The sequence below is a fragment of the Equus przewalskii genome, chromosome 24 (assembly GCF_037783145.1).
Source record: "Equus przewalskii isolate Varuska chromosome 24, EquPr2, whole genome shotgun sequence".
Lineage (NCBI taxonomy): Eukaryota > Metazoa > Chordata > Mammalia > Perissodactyla > Equidae > Equus > Equus przewalskii.
Genome location: NC_091854.1, coordinates 32865556 through 32887317, shown reverse-complemented (window position 1 = coordinate 32887317; position 21762 = coordinate 32865556). Strand labels below are relative to the sequence as shown.

At 34.9% G+C, this 21762-nt stretch overlaps 1 protein-coding gene across 27 annotated transcripts in view; it reads right to left on the bottom strand.

Annotated features, from left to right (window-relative positions):
* Positions 1 to 21762, bottom strand: part of DOCK7 (dedicator of cytokinesis 7) — a 204159-nt gene that overhangs the window by 139264 nt on the left and 43133 nt on the right. For all 27 annotated transcript variants that reach the window (XR_011532369.1, XR_011532364.1, XR_011532365.1 and 24 more), the window contains exons 9-12: positions 21044 to 21193; positions 11281 to 11361; positions 9090 to 9255; positions 4327 to 4469 (exon numbers count right to left, since the gene is read on the bottom strand). Coding sequence is in view for 20 of the 27 variants with exons in the window: in XM_070591940.1 (XP_070448041.1) it covers positions 4327 to 4469; positions 9090 to 9255; positions 11281 to 11361; positions 21044 to 21193 (540 nt within the window). In the remaining 7 variants the exon portion in view is untranslated. The remainder of the gene's footprint in view (positions 1 to 4326; positions 4470 to 9089; positions 9256 to 11280; positions 11362 to 21043; positions 21194 to 21762) is intronic.

Sequence of the window (21762 nt, the reverse complement as noted above, 5' to 3'; positions counted from 1 at the left end):
TGAAAATAAATATGCAGACATTTCCTTCTTTTTAATGTTTCCAAATGCTATTAAGAGTTATGATACTGGTATCTATTTTTTAATTTTACATATTTATTTATAGCCCATTATTTATGTCTTATAAGGTATTACAGGACAATAAAATATAAAAAATTAACACAAGTTAGAGGTAGATAGATGAAAAGGAAAAAAGAAAAATAAGAATATAGACATAAAAGAGACATACATATTTATATGACAGTCTTATAAATCTGTTACATTTTCATTTATAATTGCCTTTTCAACTTTTTATCACCAAATTTCTCAAATGCAAAATATACAGCATTGGCTAAATTTGAAAAAGAAAAAAAAGAAGTAACAAGTAAAAACTACTTTTTTTTTTTTCAAGAATTTTTTATTTTTCCTTTTTCTCTCCAAAGCCCCACAGTACATAGTTGTGTATTTTTGGTTGTGCGTCCTTCTAGTTGTGGCATGTGGGATGCTGCCTCAGCATGGCTTGATGAGTGGTGCCATGTCCAGGCCCAGGATTTGAACCAGCAAAACCCTGGGCCACCAAAGTGGAACACGTGAACTTAACCACTTGCCATGGGGCTGGCCCCAAAACCACTCTTTTTTTTTTTTGCTAAGGAAGATTAGCCCTGAGCTGACATCTGCTGTCAATCCTCCTCTTTTTACTGAGAAGATTGGCTCTGAGCTAACATCCATGCCCATCTTCCTCTACTTTATATGTGAGACGCCTGCCACAGTATGGCTTGACGAGTGGTGCATAGGTCTGCACCCAGGATCTGAACAGGCAAACCCTGAGCTGCCAAAGCGGAACACATGAACTTAACTGCTTCGCCACCAGGCCAGGCCCTCTTCTTCCACTTTATATGAGGGTCACTGCCACAGCATGGCTGATGAGTGGTGTAGGTCTGCACTCGAGATCCAAACCCACAAACTCGGGTCACAGAGTGTGACAAATTTAACCACTATGCCACAGGGCTGCCCCAACAAAAAACTACTCTTAAAGAAAAGGACAACTATACTGATATTAAGACCAGAAAGAAAACTCTGAAAAGACTTCTATCAATTGGAAAAGAGACAAAAAAAAGGAAAGAAAATCGAACCATAGCTAATTAATACAAAATTTTCAATTTAATGTAACATTTTTCTTACAATTAAAATAAGCCTGGATTAATTTATTCTTTTAGTCGAGAGTCTGCTTTTAGATTAACCTAAACCTCCTGAACTTGTTATCTTATTGTCTTTACTACATAGTTTATATATTGTCCTTTTCTTAAGGTTACTTCATTTCTGTGCACTCACCTTGAGGTACATCCCATTTGTTGACTATTACTTTCTAAGACATAATTGATCTTTTTTTATTCCATTATTTAGAAAATTGGTTCTTAATTTCTAAGTGGTTGGAGATTTCTGTTAATACTTTTATAAATAGTTTTCAGTTTTAATGAGTTATGGTTAGAGAATGTGACTTTATGAAGATTTTTTTAGTGATCTAATATATAACTAATTTTTATAAATGTTCCATCAATTGCCAAAACAGTATATTCTCTTCTGAGTACAGAATATAGATCTTTAAATGGTCCTTATTTATAATACATTCAGATTATCTCTAGACTACATTATTTCTGCCTAATCAACTTGTTAAATTGTTTATATCACTGGCCTCCATTCTTTACTCCCTGTCTGTATAATTCCCTCCCCAGGCTTGGCCAGGTGACTTGTTCTGTCCCATAAGCAAATATGATTGACTTGAAAAGCATGTGCACAAGTGAGCTTGCCCTCTCTCTTGAACTTCTGCCACTGCTATGAGAACATGGCCAAACTAGCCTGCCACAAGATGAGAGTAGAAGCTGAAAGACATGGGAAGAGTCTTCCCAATAGAAGTAAGGTGAGATCAGCTAACCCCAGTGAACCTCCAAACATGTGAATGAGCCTCTGACACTCCCTTCTCCACACTGCATGTTTACTGTTGTGTTCTCCTGAAGCAATAAATAACTTACATACTCGTCAACAGAAAGAACAAAAGTCCTTGAAACTAACATGTGGGTTTGATTTTGGTTTTAAAACTCAACGTATTTCTAATAATTTCAGCTTGACACATTTCAAATCTGTACATAAACACTACTGATTACCATATCCCAATTGTGTACAATAATTTCCCATCAATCAGAAAAAAAAAAAAAACTGCCTTCTAGATCTCATTTAGGAGAAACTTGTGCATTAAATTCTCCTTCATTAAAACTGTAATCTCTGCTTTTTACTTAATTTGCATTTGCCTGATGCAGAATATTCTAGGTATTTAAAAATACTTATAAAATTGTACATGCCAATACTTAAAAAAATACAGAACTGTACAAAGTGTAAAAGATTTCTATTGCTCCATGTTTCCAGCACTCATTCATTTTAAAGTTTTCACAATCACTTTGTGCTAATCTCCAGTTACCAGTCTCCAACATAGTGTCCAGTACATGGTGAACGCTCAAAAAATATCTGTTGAATAAATAGGTGGGTGGGTGGATGGATGACTTGTTGATTTAAGTTTACAATACCAGTTCAATAAAAAAGCAGGATGAGGAAATGAAAAAAGAGCTGTGGAAACATTGGCAGAAGTGATGTAGCAGCTGAAGAAGCAGAAGGAGAGTAACGTCATAGCTGCCAGGTTGTGTCACCGTATCAGTAAATCTACTGCCCTGTCTCCATGGCTACACTTGGCCTATCACCTCACCCATGGAACACTGAGACCTTTTCTAGACTCTTTCTTGTACTGCTGTCAATAATAAAAAGGCCCTTATCCCTTCAGACACTTCTCACCTGCTTTATTTTCCATTAGAGTCTCTCAGAGCAGCTGCCTATGAATGCTATTGATATGTAACTGTGAAAGGGGCTTCAAGCAGATTGCTGTCAATTCATAGCACATCCTGCCCTAAACCCTTGTCCTCTCAGGTTATAACATGTCATTAGACCAGATTTCCTCCTCCTATTTAGAATAACACCTCAAAAGGAGAAATTTTGAAACAATACTTAGCAATTTCCTTTAATCTGCTCCAAAATACGTGTATGAGACCCTCCTCCAGTTTGTCATGCTAATATAAATTTTATCCCATTCTTACATGGTTCTGGTTATCTGGTTACTCAAGACAAAGACTTTCAAAATGTTCTGATTTTGATTCACAGTATAAAATCCATTTTAGGGGCCGGCCCCGTGGCTGAGTGGTTAAGTTCATGTGCTCCACCTTCGGCGGCCCAGGGTTTTGCCGGTTCGGATCCTGGGCGTGGACATGGCACTGCTCATCAGGCCATGATGAGGCGGCGTCCCACATGCCACAACCAGAAGGACCCACAACGAAAAATATACATCTATGTACTGGGGGCTTTGGGAAGAAAAAGGAAAAATTAAATCTTTTAAAAAAAGAATCCATTTTATATCAAAATCCAATATGCACATACACACACGCATGCACTCACACAAAACTTAGGGAAAAAATTTCACTAAAGCAATATTTAACCTCACTCTGTGCAATGCACTACTATTTTTCTATTCTACTAGGTTTTTTTTTTAAATTTGGTTGTTATCTACTAAATTTCCATTACCATTAATGGATCATGACCAACATTTGAAAACTATTGATTTGACTCATGATTTGAAGTATAGGGAACATACTTGCAAAAATAAAATATCTTTGATTAAGAACTTCTTAGATCTATAAAAATAATGCTGACTGTTGGGGCTGGCCCCGTGGCCGAGTGGTTAAGCTTAGCACACACTGCTTCAGTGGCCCGTGTTTGGTTCCCAGGAGTAGACCTACACTACTCATCAGTGGCCATGCTGAGGTAGCAACCAACTTAGAAAAAACAGAGGAAGACTGGCACAGATATCAGCTCAGGGTGCATCATCCTCAGCAAAAAAAAAAAAAAAGAAAGAAAATTACACTAGTTTCATTTTAGCACAGAAATACCCTAGTAGGGCCTGAAAGCTCTATTCCATATGCCATGGATGTGGTACACTAGGTGAAAAAAACTTGGGTGAGGATGTAACCACACACTCACTCTGATTAAGAAAAACCATCAGTGTTTGAGAAAACTTAAAACACTACAATTAAGAAATAGGATACAGATGTGGACTGATTTTGATGCATTATTAATCAAGGTCAACATCTAAATAAATATATAATATAATATTAATTATTATTCTTTTTATTCTTAAAGTTTTTAAAAATTTCTTGAAATCATATCAATTGTTACATGTACTATGATTTTTCTGAAAGCAAAAGAAACTTATGTCCAACAGCCCCCTAGAATTCCTACATGACAGAACAATACCTGCTTAAAAAAATTTGTCACTGTGAGAGTAGCAGGTCGAAAGCTGGTCAAGTTACAAGCATCATCTCCACTTGTTGTCCTTTCCAGTGATCGTCTGCCAACAATACTAGAATTCCTCCTTTCTGACCAAGACCCTTTTCGTTCTACCAAGAAAAAAAAGAAAGAGAAAGATATTCATTTTCATAATATTTAAAGATCGTTTTAAGGTAACTTTCCAAACAAAGGAAAAAATCCACTAACGTTGAAAATTATCCACTCAACATACTGGTAATAGTAGAATTTCGCTCTGGACAGATGGGTAAGGAAGCACTACACCTAAATCTTCTGGTTCTCTTCTTAAAACTTTTCCAGGGTAAAATAAGTTTCTACCACACACATATTATGCATGTGACCAAAGATGAGCTATGAAGAGCGGCTACAGAGGAACTATGTATGCATTTACTAGAAAATATTCACAAAATGGAAATTTTAGTCACCATATAATGGTCCCTCGGTCTTAGCACTTGAGTTTGAACCAGAATTTTAAGATAACTTTGCATTCAAAATCTTTGCAGGAGAATCCTATTATTCAAAACCAACAGAATAACTATGTTGAAGATCAACAAGGAAATAGAAGACAAACAAAATTCTAAACAAACTAGACCTAACAGACATCTACAGTTTACTCCACTAAGCAAAAGCAGAATGCACATTCTTCTCAAGCACCCACAGGACGTTCTCCAAGATAGACTACATACTACCTAAGCCATAAAACAAAATACAATAAATTCAAAAGTACTGAAATCATATAAAATATGTTCTCCAAGAACAACGGAATTAAACTATAAATCAGTAAAAGAAAAAAATTTGGGAAATTCATAAACATGTCGAAGTTAAACAGCACACTCTTGAATAACCCAAGGTCAAAAAGGAAATAACAAGGGGAATCACAAAATCCTTAAGATGTATGAAAATGAAAACACAGCATTCCAAAGCACATGGGATATCACTAAAGCAGTGTTCAGAGGGAAATTTACAGCTGAAAATGCCTATGTTAAGAAAGAAGAGGGGGCTGGCCCAGTGGTGTAGTGGTTAAGTTCGCACACTCCACTTCAGCAACCCAGGGTTTGCAGAATTTGGATCCCGGGCGTGGACCTATGCACTGCTCATTGGGCCATGCTGTGGCAGTGTCCAACATGCAAAACAGAGAAAGACTGGCAAAGATGTTAGCTCAGGGACAATCTTCCTCACAAAAAACAAGAAGAAGAAATATCTGAACTCAGTAACAACCTTACATTTTAAGAAACAACTAGGAAAAGAAGAGAAAACTAAACCCAAAGCAAGCATTAGAAAGCCTACAAAGAAAGACAACAACTGAGTGGAAACAAATGAAATGGAAACTAGAAAAACAACAGAAAAAAATCAATGAAACCAAATTCTTCAAAAGATAAAATTTAAAAAACAACAGCCAAACTGATGAAGAAAAAACAGAAAAGACTCAAATTACTAAAATCAGGAATGAAAGAGGGAACATCAGACCTGAGAAAGCAAAAGGATTATATTGCAATACTATGAATAACTGTAGGTCAACAGATATATAACAATTAGATAATTAGGTGAAATGAACAAAATTCTAGAAATATATACAGTACTGAAAGTGTCTCAAAATTAAAGAGAAAATATGAATAGATCTACAACAAGTAAACAGATCTACCTAGTAATGAAAAATTTACCACAAAGAAAAGACCAAGCCAAGACAGCTTCACTAGTGAATTCTTCGAAATTTTCAAAAGAATTAATACCAATCTTTCACAAACTCTTCCAAAAAACAGAAGGAACAATTTACAACTTACTCTATGAGGCCAGTATTACCCTGATACCAGAACCAGAGAGACATCCTGAGAAAGAAAAACTACAGACCAATATCCCTTATGAATATAGAAGCAAAAATACTAAACAAAATACTAGGAAGCACTCTAACAACACATATAAAAAAAGGATGTATCATGACCAAATGGGACTTCTCCCAGAAATATAAGATTAGTTTAACATCCAAAAACCAATAAATTAATGCAATACACTATATCAAAAGAATACAGGACAAAAACCATATGAATCATCTCGATAAAGGCAGAGAAAGCATTTGACAAAATCCAACATCTCTTCACGAAAAAAATACTCAAAACGTTAGGAATAGAAGGGAACTTCCTCAACCTACTAAATTATATCTACGAAAACCTACAGCAAACAGCATGCTTGATGGCAAGGGACTGAATGTATTTCCCCTCAGGTCAGGAACAAGACAAGGACACACACTCTTGCCACTTCTATTTAATATTATATAGAAGATTCTAGTCGAGATAATTAGAAAAGAAAAAGAAATAAAAGACATCCAGGTTGGAAAGGAAAAAAGTCAACCTATTTTTATTTGCAAATGCCATGATCTTGTATATAGAAAATCCTAAAGAATCAAGGAAAGAAAAAAAAACAACTACAATTAATAAACATGTTCAAAAAGGTTTCAAAGTATAAGATCAATATTCAACTCAATTGTATTTCTATACATTAGAAATGAACATTCTGAAAATGAAATTAAGAAAACAATTCCATTTAAAACAGCATCAAAAACCAATAAAATACTTGGGTATAAATTTAAACAAGAGAAGGGTAAGACTTGTACTGAAAAACACAAAACACCAATAAAAAAATTTAGGGGATGGTCTGGTGGCATGGTGGTTAAGTCCATGCACTCCGCTTCGGCAGTCTGGGATTCACAGGTTTGGTTCCCAGCACGGACCTACACACCACTCATCAAGCCATGCTGTGGTGGTGTCCCACACACAAATAAAGGAAGACGGTCACAGATGAAACCTCAGGGACTATCTTTCTCAAGCAAAAAAGAGAAAGACTGGCAACAGATACTAGCTCAGGGCCAATCTTCCTCACCAAAAATAATTAATTAATTAATTAATTAAGATCTAAATAAATGGATGGAAAAACATTTCATGGATTGGAAGACTTAATACTGTTAAGAAGGCAATACGCTCCAAATTGATCTCCAGATTCAATGTAATTCCTATCAAAATTTCAGCTGCCTTTGTGCAGAAATTGTCAGCTGATCCTAAACTTCATATGAAAATACAAGGACTCAAAATAGACAAAAATATCTTGAAAAAGGATAATGAGATTGAGGATTCACTCTTTCCTATTTCAAAAATTACTGCAAAGCTAAAATAATAATGACACTACAGTACAAGCATAAGCTAAGACATATAAATCAATGGAATAGAACTGAGAGTCCAGAAATAAACCAATACAACTACAGTCAACTGATTTTCAACAAGAGTGCCAAGACCATTCAATGAGGAAAGCATAGTCTTTTCAAGAAACGGTGTTGGGACAACTAGACAGCTACATAAAAAGAATGAAGTTGGACCTCTACTGCTCATCACATGCAAAAATTAACTCAAAGTGGATTATACTCAAATGTAAGACCCACAACTACGAAAGTCTTAAAAACATACAAGTAAATCTTGATGTTGGGTTAGGTAATGCTTTCTTAGATATTAAAACCAAAAGGAAAAGAATAAAAGAAAACACAGAGAAATTGAACTTCATCAAAATTTAAAACTTCTGTGCTGCACAATACCATCAAAAGAGTAAAAAGACAACCCACAGACTGGGAGAAAATATTTGTAAGTCCTTTACTAGTTAAGGGATTTGAATCTAGACTATATAAAGAACGTTACAACCTAATGACAAGAACACAAAAAAGCCACTTAAAAAACGAGCATCAACAAAATAAGACAAAAAAAAGCCATTAAAAAATGGGCAAAGGATATGACTATGTATTTCTCCAAAGAAGCTATACAAATAGCCAATGCACACAAAATGATACTCAACATCATTTGCTATCAGGGAAAGGCAAATCCAAACCACAATGAGATACTACTTTACCTGCACTAGGATGGCTATAATCAAAGGACAGTTAATAAAAGTGTTGGTAAAAATATGGAGAAACTGGAACCTTCATACACTGCTAGTAGAGTTTTTAAATGGTGGAGCCACATTGGAAAACAGACTGGTAGTTCTTCAAAAGGTTAAACATAAAATTCTCATATGACCCAGCAATTTCATTTCCAGCTATGGATCCAAGAAAAATGAAAACATATGTCCACACAAAAGCCTGGACATGAATGCTCACTGCAGCATTACTCATAATAGTGAAAAAGTTTAAACAACTCAATGTCTATCAACTGTTGAATGGATAAATAAAATGTGGTATATCAACACAACGGACTATTATTCAGCAATAAAAAGAAGTGAAATACTGACACGTGCTACAACATGGATGAACCTTTAAAACATTATGCTAAGTGAAAGAAGCTACTCACAAAAGACTACATATTGTATAATTCTATGATATAAAACGGACAGCATAAGTAAATCCATTCAGACTAAGTATACCATTTAGGGTTGGGTTTGGGGATTTGGGGAAAATGGAGAGTGACTACTGAGGAGTACAAAAGTGTTCCGAAATTAGATTATGGTGATGCTTGCAGAACCTTGTGAATATACCAAAAAACACTGAATTATACACTTTAAATGAGTGAACCGTATGGTATGTGAATTACATCTCCATAAAGCTGATAAAGAAAAAAAGGCAGAAAAAGAAAACCCTTTTTATGCCTCATTACATTGAAAAGTCTACAAATAAAACAAGCCATGTAACAAAAAAGAAAAAAATTATACATTTAGAGATACTTTACATAAAACACTCTTACCTCCAGTGCTTATTTCTACCTCCGTAGAATCTCTTTCCAAACTCCCAGCACTACTAACAATATTCATTAAATGGATTGCGGTCCAAGCAAAAGGCATGCGATATTTCCCAAGTCTTTGGCAAAACTGATCGGCTTGACTTTTCAGCTTCTCCAATTTTTCCTTATTCTACAAAATAAAATTTTATACATTATATGATTATGCTCAAAACAAATGAATTAAAGGCTATTTCATCCTATTTTAAAGAAACAGATTAATAATTCTTAATTCTCAGCAAAGATGGAAAAACAATCTGTACCTTTCAGAGATTAATTAACAGTGTATTATCTTAACCACTGAATGACTCAACATATTCTACAAATGCATGTGTAGAGTAAGTCTTTGAAATTTCTGTTTTGATTATCTCATCTTGGGAGAAAAGAAAAGAGAGAAAGTGTCAAACATGCTTATAGATTGTAAGTACTATTTTATGAAAGGAAACATAACCATGTTCTAGTCAGCAACTGCTAACTACAAAATATTCTAGGTTATGACTTGTTAAATTTTATTATTCTAGAAAGATGGAAGCAGTTGAACCATCTGAAATAATCCCTAACTTATGGCAACCATAACATGGGAGTAGGGGACACAAACAGGCCAATAACAAGTAAGCCCCGAGTTGTAATAAAAGAAGCAAAGAAAAAAAGTGTTACAAGAAGACTAACTCCTGGAAAAACACTAATAGTCCAAACAGTACATGCGTATCTGAAACACATCTTGAGGCTGGCTTGCAACTTTTAGGCTATCCCTGAAACAAACACTAAGGTGGACTGCAATACTCAATCAACAGTCCAAGAGTGAAAACCTATATTAAGTCTCTCACATACTCCTTCCATATAGGAATTTGGTGAGGTATATTCTAATGACAGTGTCCTACCTTGGAACTTAGGGCTGGAAAAGATGGAAGGATAGCTAACTGGTTTATTGCTATATCTATTATACCTCCAAAATAGGTTCCTCCTTTAAAAGCCTAGATATTGGGGCCAGCCCAGTGGCTGAGTGGTTAAGTTCCCATGCTCCACTGCGGTGGCCCAGGGTTTCGCTGGTTCAGATGCTGGGTGCAGACATGGCACCACTCATCAGGCCATGCTGAGGCGGCATCCCATATGCCACAACTAGAAGGACCCACAACTAAGAATATATAACTATGTACCGGGGGGCTTTGGGGAGAAAAAGGAAAAAAAATAAAATCTTAAATTAAAAGCCTAGATATCAAGTGTACTTAATTCTATTAGCTTATGTAAATATGTAAGAAGAGCGGAATAAGCTGCTATAATATTGTATATACAGTAATAGATATACCTACAAGCTACATACAACACAGAAAATTTAATTTGTAAAATGTAAACCTGGGGAAAACCAGAATACTTTAACCCTGATTTCAACCAGATAACTAGGGATCAGAGAAGAACATCATTTTCGGCTACCTATATTAGCAGAAAAGACTCAGACCTTGTTCTTAATCTGAGAAAAATAGAAAGCAAAACATTTTCTAGATTTTGGTACCCTGTCCAGTATTCCTCAAGCATACATCTCCTGACTGTTTCAACTATTAAATGATGTGTTCAAAGAGCCAAGACTACCTGTTATTCTTGTAGCTAACTCATGGTACCTGGAATTTGGTATCAATTGTTCACCAATTATTTTTGCTTTATAAGTTTATCAAAATTCTAGAAATTAGTTGTCTGATGGCAAAATAAAGATTGTATTTTCTATTTTTACCATATTCCTTAATTATCTATAGCAAGACAGAGGACCAGGATACTGTGTTTTGTTAGGAAACGTTCCACCAATGTCACTATTTTGTAAATATAGGAAAATAGTAATTATTTAGGAATTAAACTGAATTAACTTAGTTCTCTCTGAGAAAAAAAAATTTAAACAATCAATTAGCTTGGGGGTGAGGAAGATTTTAAAGAACAGCACAGCACACAACACAAACTAGATGACTAAGGAAATAAAGAAAGAAAAAAGTGGGTAAGCCAATAGAAAAAATGAATTAGTGAAATTCTTTAATATGCTTTACACTATTCTCCTAAAGTATAATTTGGGAGCTTAGAGGTTGTTTAGGGTTGGGTTTGGGAATTTGGGGGAAATGGGGAGTGACTGATAATGACCACGAAAGTGGGGGAAATGAGAGGCACGATATTCTACCTTGGTGGCATCTGCTTCTTTGAAAATCATATATGGTTCAGCACATTCTCCAATGTCTCCCTGCTGTAGGACTTTTTCTAGCTGTCAAAGACAAAAAAAGTAAAATTAATTAAGCTTAAAAAAAACAATCAGCTTCAAAAGTAAGGATGGTTCAACATATAAAAATCCATCAATATAATACACCACATTAACAGAAGGACATAAAAAAACACACGATCATCTCAACATTGCAGAAAAAGAACTGGACAAAATTCAACACCCTTTCATGATAGAAACACTCAACAAACTAAGAATAGAAGAACTCTACTTCAACATAATAAAGGCCACATATGAAAACCCCACAATGAATATTGTACTCAAGGGTGAAAGACTGAAAGCTTTTCCTCTAAGATTAGGAACAAGATAAGGATGCTCACTTCTGCCAATTCTATTCAACATGGTATTGAAGTCTGAGCCAGAGCAATTAGGCAAGAAAAAGAAATAAAACACATCCCAACTGGAAAGGAAGAAGTAAAATTATCTCTGTTCACAGACAACATGATCTTTTATACAAAAAAACCCTAATGTTTCACAAAAAAAAGTTAGAACTAATAAACAAATACAGCAAAGTTGCATGATACAAAATCAACACTCAAAAATCAGTTGCATTTCTATACACTAACAATGAGCAATTCAAAAAGGAAATTAAGAAAACAAATCCATTTATAATAATATCAAAGAGAATAAAGAACTGAGGAATTAACCAAGAAGGTGAAAGATTTATAATCTGAAAACTATCAAACACTGGTAAAAGAAATTAAAGAAGATACAAGTAAAGGGAAAGGACTCACGGATTGGAAGACTTAATAATGTTAAGATGTCGATTCTACCCAAAGTGATCTACAGATTCAACACAATCCCTATCACAATCTCTATGACGATTCTTTGCAGAAATCGAAAAATTCATATGGAACTCCAAAGGGCTTTGAATTGTCAAAACAAACTTTAAAGAAAAGAACAAAGTTGGAAGTCTCACACTTCCTGATTTCAAAACTTAATACAAAGCCTCCGTAGTCAAAAAGTGTAGAACTGGCATAAAGACATAAATATAGATCAATAGAAAAAAGGAGAGCCCAGAAATAAACCCTCGTAAATAAGGTTAAATGATTTTCAACACAGGTGCCAAGACCATTCAATGGAGAAAAAGACAGCCATTTCAACAAATGGTGTTTAAAAAAAGTGAGCACAAATGCAAAAGAATAAAGTTGGACCCTTACCTTAGAGCATACATAAAAATTAACTCGAAATGGATCAAAGAGCTAAACAGAGACCTAAGACTATAAGCATCAGAAGAAAAAATAGAGGAAAAGCTTTCTGACATTAGATTTGGCAATGTCTTCTTGGATTTGACACAGAAAGCAGAGGCAACAAAAGTAAAAAGAGATAAACTAGACAACATCAAAATTTAAAACTTCCGTGCATCACAAGACACAATCAACAGAGTGAAAAGGCAAACTAAGGAATGAAAGAAAACATTTGCAAACCATATGTCTAATAAGAAGTTAATATCCAGAATAAAGAAATCCTGCAACTCAACAGCAAAACAACAAAGAATCTGATTTTTAAATGGGCAAAGAACTTGAATAAACACTTCTCCAAAGAAGATATACAAAGGGTCAACAAGCATATGAAAAGATACTCAACATCACTAATCATTAGGAAAATGCAAATCAAAACCACAATGAGCTATCACCTTACACCCATCAGGATGGCTACTACCAAACTTTAAAAAAATAACAAGCATTGGTGAGGACATGGAAAAACTGGAACCCTTGGGCCCTATTGGTGGGAATGTAAAATGGTACATCCACTATGGAAAACAGTACAGAAGAGGTTCCTCAAATAATTGAAAGTAGGGGACATACAGCCTGCCCCGTGGTTGAGTGGTTAAGTTCACGTGCTCCACTACAGCGGCCCAGGGTTTCGCCGGTTCAGAGCCTGGGCACGGACGTGGCACCACTTGTCGGGGCACGGTGAGGCGGCATCCCACATGCCACAACCAGAAGGACCCACAACTAAAAATATACAACTAGTTACCGGGGGGCTTTGGGGAGAAAAAGGAAAAATAAAATCTTTAAAAAGGAAAAAAGAGAAAGTAGCGGCCAGCCCAGTGGCGCAGTGGTTAAGTTTGTGCGCTCTGCTTTGGCAGGGCAGGGTTCACTGGTTCGGATCCCAGGAGCGGATCTAGCAGCGCTGATCAAACCATGGTGTGGCAGGCGTCCCACATATAAAGTAGAGGAAGATGAGCACAGGTGTTAGCTCAGGGCCAGTTTTCCTCAGCAAAAAGAGGAGGATAGGCAGCAGATGTTAGCTCAGGGCTAACCTTCCTCAAAAAAAAAAATTGAGAGTAGAATTACCATAAAATTCAGGAAATCTATTTCCAGGTATATATCCAATAAAATTGAAAGCAGGGACTCAAACAGATGTTTGTACAGCCATGTTCATAGTAGCATTATTCACAATACTCAAAAGGTGGAAGCAATCCACGAGTGCATCAAGAATTGAGTAAATAAATAAAATGTGGTATGTATATATATGCATACATACACACAGAGTTAAATATTATTCACCTTTAAAAGGGGGGGACATTCTGAAACACGCCACAACCTTGATGAATCTTAAAACATGCTAAGTGAAATAAGCCAGTCACAAAAAGACAAATACAGTATGATTCCATTCCCATGAGGTATCCAGAGTAGTCTAATTCACACAAACAGAGCAGAATGATGGTTGGCAGGGGTTGGGGAGAGGGGAAAATGAGGAGTTGTGGTTTAATGTGTACGGAGATTTTACAAGATGGAAATTTCTGGAGATTGGTTGCACAACAATGTGAACACACTTAATACTGGATTGTACACACAAAAAAGATCAAGACAGTAAATTTTATGTTATATGTATGTGACCACATATTTGTTAAATTAAAAACTACTTTCTCAATCATAAGTAGAGGATAAAAACAATGACAAAAAAAACACATAGCATTGGAGACTGGATTGGTGGTTACCATAGAGGAAGGGGGCAGGAGGGAGGGCAAAAGGGGTGACTAGGCTCACATGTGAGGGGATACACTGTAATTAGTTTTCGGGTGGTGAACATGATGTAATGTACACAGAATTCGAAATATGATGTACATCCGAAAATAATTTTAAAAAATTTAAAAATTTAAAAAAAAGAATGAACCAGAGTTTGTGAGTTTCGCTGTATGCAACCAATAAAACTGAATGTTAAAATTTTATGGTCCAAAACATCAACGTTCATTTCAAAAAAAATTATTAAAATAATCAAATTAAAACAAATTAAAATTAATATATTAAAATTATTTTAATTATTGAATCAAATGTATTAATTAAATTTAATTGTTGACAGTTAAATTTAATAAAAAATATTTTTACATTTAAATATTAAATTAAAATATCTAAAATTAAATTATTTTTAAATTAAAATATTAAATTTAAAATTAAGTTAATTAAAATATCAATAAAAGCAGTCATAAAGTCATCTCCATTTAATATAACATCAAAGTACAAAATTACAACTAAAAGAGACAACTCACAAAATAATAGTCTCAAGTGGTCAATACGTTTCTATAATCATTTTTTTTTTTTTAAAGATTTTATTTTTTTCCTTTTTCTCCCCAAAGCCCCCTGGTACATAATTGTATATTCTTTGTTGTGGGTCCTTCTAGTTGTGGCATGTGGGATGCTGCCTCAGCGTGGCCTGATGAGCAGTGCCACGTCTGCGGCCAGGACCCGAACCAACGAAACACTGGGCCGCCTGCAGCAGAGCGCGGGCACTTAACCACTCGGCCACAGGGCCAGCCCCATTCTCTAATCATTTTTCTCCAAAATGTCTCACTTTACCCCTACAAAATTTTGAATGTTTTAAAAAAAGAAATGTAAATAAAATAGGATGAAAGCTCAGAAACCAAACCAAGTGTATGTAGGAATTTAGCACATAATAAAGTTGATACTCCAACTTTGTGAAATGAAGGATATATAAAGAGCTCTTACAAATTAACACGATAAAATAAAAACAATCCAATGAAATGGATATAATTACACGGGTGTATTTTTTTTTCACTTAAAACTTATGTATCCTATGTATACTTGAAGCTTTTGTTTTTTATGTACACTATACTAAAAATCACTTACATATAAGTTAAAAATGAGCTATCTGAATAAGCACTTCACAAAACAGAGTATCCAAATGGCCAATAAATTGTTCAAGACTTTTAGTCATCAGGGAACTGTAAGTTAAAACCAAACTGATACAACCCTGCAAATGCACCACAAATAAAATAGAATATATAACAAAAATAATGAAATTAAAACAGAAAAACAATAAAACCTGATGATAGCTAGTGTTAAGAAGGAAACAGAGCAACTGAAATTCTCAAGCACTGCCGAGGGGAGTGAAAATTGGAATAACTAGGTTGGAAAACTGGTCATTTCTACTAGAATTGAAGCTGTAAATACACTATGACCCAGTAATTCAACACTCATCTATACACTCGATAGAAATGCAAACATATCCGCACCAAAAATCATGTACAAGAACGTCTGTAGCAGGATTACTTATGATAGCCAAAAGCTAGAAATAACCCCAACGTCTAGTGACAATTAGAACGGATAAACTGTGATATATTCATATAATAGAGTATCATACAGGATGACAACCAATAAACTACTGGTACATGAATTTTACAGTTACAATTCTTTAGAAGGCCAGACAGAAGAATATATACTGTATGACTCGTCTATAAAGTTCAAAAACAGGCTAAACTAACATATGGTAATCAAAGTCAGTATAGTAGGAGGGGGCACAACGAAGTCTGCTGGGTAATGTTCTACATCTTGATCTGGAAGTTAGCCACATAATCAAGTTAAGAATGTAAAAAGTAATGAAGGTGTACATCTGGTACATGCTATTAAGTATAAACAAAAGTTTACAAAGAAAAGATAATTAAATTTCTATACACCAGTGACAATGAAATGAAATTCTGTATATAATTTAAAATGAAAAATTTTAAATGACATCATTTATAATAGGATCAAAAATATCAAAATATAAGGAAGATACAAGAGGAAAAGACCTAAAAATATGGAGGATAGACTGTGTTCATTGACTGGAAAACTCAATAGTTTAAAGACGTCAACTTTCCCAAATTGATCTGTATATTTTAATGCAATCGCAGTCAACATCCCAGAAAGCTCTTTGTTGAGACAAAGAGAGTATGCTTGTATTGGCGGCGGGGGGTGGGGGGGAGGGCACCTAACAAGCGAAAATTTACAGGAAAATGTAGAGTCAACAACAGCCAAACCAATCTTGTAGAATAAAGCTGGGAAAAAATAGACCATGTGTTATCAAGTTACAGTAATCAAAACAGTGTAGTACCGGTGCCAAGAAAAGACAAATAGACCACTTGGAACCAAATAAACACTCCAGAAAAAGAACCTCACAAATGCGAACACTTGATTTATGACATAAGAGACTTTGCAAGAGCAGTAGGGAGAAAAGAAGTCTTTTCAATAAACAGTGCTGGGTCATTCTGTTATCCATATGTGTGAGTGTTAGGGGGGGATTAATCTTCATTTCTACCTCACTCAAATCTGTATGTGAAAGTTAAAACAATTAATCTTATGAGGGATCACTTAAGAGAATATGCTCCTGACTTTGAGAGAGGCAAAAATTTCATATACAGAACACAAAATACCACAGCCATAAAGAGAAAGGTTAATAAATTAGACAACATGTAAACTATGAACTTTGGCTCATCAAAGGATAACGTTCTGTGAGAAAGGGTGTACAGAGCGGCAAAAAATGAGAGGAACACAAATAACCAACAACAAACTAACATCCAGAATATATTAAGAATTCCTACAAATCAATAACAAAAAAGCCAAAACAACTCAACAAAAAAAATGGACAAATGATTTCAACAGGCATTTCACAAAAAACAATATCAAATGACCAATAAGCATATAAAGATGGTCAAATCATTACTAGTCAGGAGAAATACAAATTAAAACCACAGTGAATACAGTAGCAGAATGGTTATAATTAAGAGAGTGACAAACATCAGTGTTGGTAAGAGTGTAAAATGGTTGAAGCACTCTGGGAAACTGTTTGATATATTTATGCTAAATACACATCTACCCTATTATCCAGCAATATCAAACACAAATGAGTGTATACGTGCCCAAAAGACTTGTTAAAGAATGTTCACAGAGCTTTATTTATAATAACCAACTGAAAATCAGATGCATGCTAAGGTCTATCAAGGTCTACCTATTCATCTAAGCAGGATGAATAAACCATGTTATAATCATATAACGGAGGACAACATAACAATAAAAATAAAAGAACAAACTACTGCTATACATGACAATATAGATGACTCTCACAGACATTATGTTGAGTGAAAGAAGACAGGCACAAAAGATTGTATATTGTACGATTCCTTTCATACGAAATTCAAAACAGGAAAAGCTAATGATGGTGACAGACGCAGGAATATTAGTGATCTGTGGAAGTGAGGGGGTAGCCACCAGAAAGAGAAACAAAAGAACCCTCCAAGGTGATGAAAATATTGTATGACCTGAGTTCAGCCTGTGTAAGTGATTACACACAGATGAATACACATGTAAGAATTCACCAAGCTGTTTACCTCAAATTTGTTTACTATACAAATCTCACTGTATGTATTTTATATCTCAATTTTTTAAAAAACTGATAAATACCAAATAAATAACAAACTCTTATTCACTCCTGGTGGGAATGCAACTATCACAGATAATTTGGAAACCCATTTGGCAGCACCTACCAAAGGTGACATACAAATATCCTATGACCCAGCAATTCTACTACTAGGAATATATTAAACAGTAATGAGCACATATGTCCATCCTCATGGAATGCAAATGCTCACAGAATTACTCATAAAAGCCACAAAATTAAATGAACTAAAACGTCTACCATCAGTAAAATGGATAAATTATGAAATATTCATATAATGAAATACTCCCAAGCAATGTTAATGAATTGCATACAGCAGTACAGATTAATCACACAATCAGATAGAGTGGGAAAAAGCAAGACAAAAAATATATATATGTTGGATCCCTTTAGTAGAGTGTTCAAAACCAGGCGAAAATTGCAGAAAAGTAAGGAGCAGTCATTGGGGTGGGACACAAAAGCAGTTTCTGGGATTCTGGTAACATTTTGTTTCTCAACCTGGGTGGGTAACATAAGTGTATTCATTTTGGGGTAATTCATCAAACTATATATTTATGATTTTTGTGTACTTTCTATAATTACAGCACACGTCAATAACAAATTTAATTAAAATAATTTTAAGTGAACTTCATTATCACTACTTTATTGTAACCCAAGTTTTTGTCTGTCTATTTGTGGGTTTCTTCCAATGTACTCTGTGTTTTCGTTCTCTAAAACGGCAGGCTTACATAAACAACAACCCAAACATAATGGTATTACTGCTTCACATATTTACCAGAGAGTAACTATGCTAATAAACAGGGCATAAAAAAGAGGAAGGAATTAATCATCCTGGCTGAGCTAGAATCCCAGCAACCCAGTGACTGATCGCACTATCAGCCCCAAATGCTTCACCCTTCCTTTACCCTCTCACTGTTCTAATGACATTGCAATTCCTCCCAACAAAGAGGTAAAGTATATATCCCAACTTTTTGATTTTGTGCTCTTGTCATGTGACTTGTTTTAGCCAACAGGATGTTAGCTGGCGTCATGTGCCAAAAGGCTTGAAAAATGCCTGTGCAACTGGCCTGCTCTTTGGTACTTCTACGATTACCATGAGAATATGCCAAGTTAGCCCTCTAGAAAAGGAGACATACAGGGAAAAACAACTCCAGCTAAATCAACTGACGCCAGGCAACCTACAGACACCTGAAAGAACATAGTCACCTAAGAAGTACAGCCTAGACGAGCTCTCCATCAGACAACTCAGATCCCTCAACTAAACAGATGCCCCTGGGATTTTGTCATCTTCTTCTTGTATAGCAATAACTAACCAACCTCAGATCAAGGGGATTTCTCTCTCGAGAAACAAAAACATCCTGATGAATCACAAGGGACTAAAGAAAATCTCCTAAATACTTCTTTAAAATTTAGACATTTTCATTTTTTTTTTAATTACAGAAGTCTTTTTCTAAGTATATACATGCATTTATGTATGTGTAGTTGTGTGTGTATATATTTTATATAATTGGGACCATACAATAAAGAGTTTTATACCAGACTTTTCACTAAACATTGTATCACACATAAGTTTCTATATCATTAAAAACTCAACTTGTGGTTTTAATTGCCATCGTATCCCATTATGTGAAGTTACCACAATCTACCTCCCTATTTACCTACATCGAACATTTACATTCACTATTTCTTATTCTTAATCCTATCTAAGCTATTCACTCTCATAATGACAACCAAATCTTGTCACTAAACAATCTCATTTTCACCCAGCCAATATTCCAGCCATCACCTTTCCATCTCATTCCCTCAAATACGTTCTATTTTATGAAAACTTGCTACTTCCCCATGTAAAGTAACTGTATTTACTATATTTGCCAATTTTATTAATATCTAGAACTGAATTTTACTCTTAAGAGTTTCTGAATACCACTGCTGCTAAAATCTTTGCTTGTAGGACTGTTCATTACAACTAAGATTTATTTTAACCTGAATTCATAGGAACATGTCCACAAATTAGGACATTATTCCTGTGGGTAAACAGGATTCATTTCATGACAATCCACTTTAAAACCTTATTATAAAATTCATTACCTTTTTATTATAATTTTATATAAATAAGAATAAAATGACTAAGGAATACATTTTAGGCTACTCTCAACTCAAGGTCAAGTTAATAAATTATTCTGTAAGTTACCCTAAGCTAAGGAGCTTAGTAATATTTGAATTTTAGAATTTGTGACCCTTATTCTTAACTGGCTGACAGTCAAATCATAATGCTCCATGACCTCAATGATTTTGATTTTAGTATTTATATCATTTAGGAACTGAGTGATAAAATTAAAACTCCTGTGATGATTAATCTTATGGGTCAATTTGGCTTGGTTATACTGCCCCATTGTTTGATCAAATACCAGTCTAGATGTTGCTGTGAAGGTATTTTTTAGAGGCGATTAACATGTAAATCAGCAGACTTTGAGTAGAGCAGACTATCCTCCGAAATGTGTGTGGGCCTCATCCAATTAGTTGAAGGTCTTACAGCAAAGACTGAGGCCCCTCAAAGACAGAATCCTCAAGACTACCACCCAGAAACCTGCCAAGTTTCCAATATACTGCCCTGGAGAATTCAACCCAAGACCACACATCGACTCTTACCTGAAGTTCCAGCCTGCCAGCCTGCCCTAGAGAGTGCAGACTTACCAGCCCCCTCCATCACATGAGCCAACTCCTTTCTGTGTGTGTGTGTGTGTGTGTGTGTGTGTGTGCATCTCCACCCTACTGGTCTGTTTCTATGGAGAACTATGACTAATACAGCACCCGACTCGAGAAAAACTTCAGTAGCATCTATAGCATATGTCCAATATTGTGTTAAGAAACACTGAGATAAAAAATAATTAAAAGTAAAATCTTTGCCCTTAAAAAGCTTGCAGTATTGAAAGGAGACAAGTATACAGACACTATACAAATAAACAAACATATTTAACATCATTCTCACCTTTATTACAAGAAAAACATCTTGGGAAGGATAAGTGATAGAAAAAATAGCTGATCTTGCCAGGGTAGTAATGGCAGCAGGTGGTACATGTGGACGTAACAATCCTTTCATCTGCTCAGAATTAAGGTCAAAATAAAAGTTTTCTGAAATCTAAAAGATACATTCACATATTAAATTTTTAAATTTGTACATTGTAGCAAAACTCACAAAAATCATACATACCTAGACTTAAAATATTACACACATTAAAACATTACACTATAACATACAGTTTATCATATATTTCACTGACCAGTCTTTACCTGTGTATATCAAAGCAAAAGAAATGTACCAAGTATTTGGGAAATAGAATACAATAAACATATTCTAAAGAACCACATCACAAACTACTTTGATTAGAAATATAACCTCTAATAAAGTATGCAAAGAAATTATAATTGAGATGAATTACCCCAAATTGAGTATTTAAAAAATTATATGAATAATAGCTCAGCAGTTTTGATTTAGCAAATACAAGTTGCTGGGGCAGAGTTCCACTGCAGAAAATGATAATATATTGATAGCAAAAGTCACTGAAGGCACTTGAAGTTTCTACCATAGATTAGGCTTAGAATTTACATCAGGAAATGCTGTATGAGAAGCCCCGTAAACTCTTAAGAGCAATACAGATATGATGGTAAAACTAAGAGCAGCATTTCAAAGTATTTAAAACATACATA